The 3,512-nt window shown below is 42.3% G+C and overlaps 1 protein-coding gene across 1 annotated transcript; it reads left to right on the top strand.

Moving 5' to 3' along the window:
• The first annotated feature begins 220 nt into the window (after positions 1 to 220).
• Positions 221 to 2,433, top strand: LOC133794783 (U-box domain-containing protein 4). The gene is made up of 2 exons (XM_062232183.1): positions 221 to 1,687; positions 1,923 to 2,433. Exons 1-2 carry the CDS (start codon positions 392 to 394, stop codon positions 1,989 to 1,991), a joined length of 1,365 nt encoding a protein of 454 aa, XP_062088167.1. The 5' UTR covers positions 221 to 391; the 3' UTR covers positions 1,992 to 2,433.
• The last annotated feature ends 1,079 nt before the right edge of the window (positions 2,434 to 3,512 follow it).

Raw genomic sequence — 3,512 nt, 5'->3', positions numbered from 1 at the left:
ACCGTCGATATCTGAATAGTCATCGTGTCTTCTGAGCATCAGATCTCTTGATCTAACTCTTTTAGTTGTGAGTAGCCCCACCTGACAAGACCTAAGAAGACCATGTGTATTATTTATGTGGTCTGTGATGGACAGGAATCGAAACGGCTCTGTTATTTTATCTCGTACCCAAGAGCCGCATTAACACTGAAATTTAATAAAAATAATAATAATAAATTACAACTTTAAATCCACTGCCTCATCTTCTTCTTCAATCTCTGGCCTCGCTTTTCTTTCAACAGGAGATTTCATTTGAGAGAATTTAATGTGTAAAAAACAGAAAAACCCAAATTCAAAATAAGCTGGAAGATATCTGAAAACTCAAACTCTCATAGCTCTGAAACTTGCCCCAATGGTGTCTCTTCAAGATTCGCATTCCGGGTCGACCCGGTTCCATCTGACCCGAAACTACTACATGGCGTCGCCCACTTCGTCCACCAGAATTAACAGAAATACTGGCCGTTCTATGCGAACCATACGCTCCACCATCTTCCAAGACGACCATAGCTGCTCTGAAGTCTCTCGCTGCGTTTCCGAGAATCTAACCGAATCCGTTATCGACATGAGGCTCGGCGAACTCGCTTCCCGGACAAACAAACCAGCCAAGTCCACAACGACCGAAGAGGAATTTCTCGAGCTTTCTCAAGCTTTCAGTGATTTCTCTGCCTGTAGCAGTGATATCTCGGGCGAGTTGCAGAGGCTCGCGTGCTTGCCGTCACCGGAGAATCCGCCGAAGAGTGAAACTGATGATTCAGCAGCCGAACCGGAACCATGCCAAGGGTTTCTTCAGAGAGATTCTTTCTCAACAGAAATAATCGAGAGCATATCTCCGGAAGATCTTCAACCGACGGTCAAGATCTGTGTCGACGGGCTCCAATCTACTTCGATCGCCGTGAAACGCTCCGCCGCCGCGAAGCTACGTCTATTAGCAAAGAACCGGTCCGACAACCGAGCTTTAATCGGTGAGTCCGGTGCGGTCCCTGCCCTGATTCCTCTCCTCCGGTGCAGCGACCCATGGACTCAGGAACACGCCGTGACCGCCTTGTTGAACCTCTCTCTCCACGAAGAAAACAAAGCTCTAATCACTAATGCTGGAGCGATAAAATCTCTAGTCTACGTTCTCAAGACAGGAACCGAGACCTCGAAACAGAACGCGGCGTGCGCTCTGCTCAGTCTGGCGCTGGTAGAGGAGAACAAAACCTCAATCGGCGCTTGCGGTGCGATTCCCCCTCTGGTGTCGCTCCTGCTGAACGGTTCGACCAGGGGGAAGAAGGATGCACTGACAACACTATACAAGCTCTGCTCGGTGAAGCAGAACAAGGAGAAAGCCGTGAGCGCCGGAGTGGTGAAGCCGTTGGTTGAGCTGGTGGCGGAGCAGGGAACGGGGCTAGCGGAGAAGGCTATGGTGGTGTTGAGTAGCTTGGCGGCGGTGGAAGAGGGAAAGGAGGCTATTGTTGAAGAGGGTGGGATTGCGGCGCTGGTGGAAGCGATCGAGGATGGTTCTGTCAAAGGGAAGGAATTCGCGGTGTTAACTTTGCTTCAGCTTTGTGTTGACAGTATTAGGAATAGAGGGCTTCTTGTCAGGGAATGTGGGATTCCTCCTCTGGTGGCTCTTTCTCAGTCCGGCAGTGTTCGAGCTAAGCATAAGGTCGGTTGGCTACTCACTTTTTTTCTTCCTTTCCTTTTTAACTATACTAATGTATCGTTTAAGAGGCATCGTGATTATGATACTTTTCAGTTAAAATCATTGAATTTGATTTGTTAATGTTTTCAAAATCTATATATTTTAACATTGCCATATATATATATTGCATGATGTCATTATTATGCGATCTGGGTTTGTTTTAGTTTTAATTGTAACGGTGTTTATAACTTTATTGCAGGCTGAAACTCTACTTGGGTATTTGAGAGAACCAAGGCAACAAGAAGCTTCTTCTTCTTCAAGTCCTTGAAAGAGGACAAAGGAGAATTAAACTTCATAATTTAGAGAGGTGATTATATAGAGTGTGGTTGGTTGTTTATGTATATAGGGAAGTTGGCTTGTGCTCCCTCCCTTTTTTTTTCTTTTTCTTTTCTTGGGTATTGCTCTCAATTGCTTGTACAGTGTGTTTGAGAAACTAGGGAGAAGAGAAGGATTGTAGAGGGGAGATGAATATAGGGGACGTAAAATGACATTTTAGATGTATGATTCAACTAAGTTTTGGTTCCTTTCCCCAACTTTTTTTTAGAGGTGGAATACATGTTTGGCTTGTGGGTTCTGGGTTGATGAGATTTGGGTCATTGTCCTTGTGTTTTGTTTGGGCACCCAATATTGTTAAAAAAAGTTCACTAATCATTTTGTTTTACTTAGTGAAGATAAAAAATATTATGAATTGCTTGGTCTTGGTTCTTGGAGCTTGTCTTTTCATCCCGTGCTTTAACTTTGCAGCCTTTGCAGCTTTTGATGGTTGTGTTCTGTCATGTTAATATGTATTACACATTCTTAGAAAAAAGAAACGGAAAAATGCTCGAACTTTTTATTCCATTAGACTATTTTTTATTTTACTTCTTTATTTATTAGCCCCCAAGGTTCCTTCCTTCTTAGTTGGTTCTGGTCTGGTGGTACCAAAAGTGTCTGTTTATACAACTTGTTGTAAGGTGGGTGTGATACAGACCCGTGGTCTGTCGTCCAACTGATTCCCATGCCCATCTTTACGCTTCTCTTAGCAGCGTGAAAATTGACTTTATACTTAGCTTAAAGAAGCAGGGAAAGAAAGTATTTGAATTGAACCGAGTGAGTAGTGTTACTTTGACTATTTTTGACTGTTATTTCTTTGTTGTTCAGTTCTGACCCAATATAAAATAACAGAGTTACATATGGCATGATAAAGTTGGATTGGAAGCCGCATATAAGTCCAAATAGAATTGATACTCTAAAAAAACGAAAGGAGTAGTGATAATAAGGAGGATCCAAATGCTGGTATGGTAGTAGTAGTATCTAAACATGCTTGTCTTGGGTGTAAAGTGGCCTCGTCCGGTGTGTTGTTCACTTGTTCCAGGTCTAGCCATTACCACCACCTGTCGTACATGCATATATCTGGCAAAATCCACCAACCGATCCAACCCCACACAAAAGAGAGATTTTTATTTTTAATTTGTTATGAAGAAAATAATACTAATAATAAGACGGAGAGGTATGCGTCTTTTCCTTGTCGTTACTTCATCATGCATTAGCTGGCAGAGGCAGAGCAGGTATGTTTTTGTCCCGGTGTTGGTTTGTTTGGCTTTCATTGCAATCTCAAAAATTAAAATGGTTTAGCGCTTTGCTCTTGTTTTCATATTTGAAAGAGAACGAGGTGTCGGTGCTCATTTCAATAATAAAAATAACACATAATATTAATTATTATAATAATAATAAACCTTTTACAGCGTGACGACTATGATATATATACAAATGGGAGGTGGAAAGTAAGTTTAGGGTGATTCTAAAGCAA

The sequence above is a fragment of the Humulus lupulus genome, chromosome 8 (genome assembly GCF_963169125.1).
Source record: "Humulus lupulus chromosome 8, drHumLupu1.1, whole genome shotgun sequence".
NCBI classification, from domain to species: Eukaryota; Viridiplantae; Streptophyta; class Magnoliopsida; order Rosales; family Cannabaceae; genus Humulus; species Humulus lupulus.
This window is presented reverse-complemented; position numbering and strand designations above follow the sequence as displayed.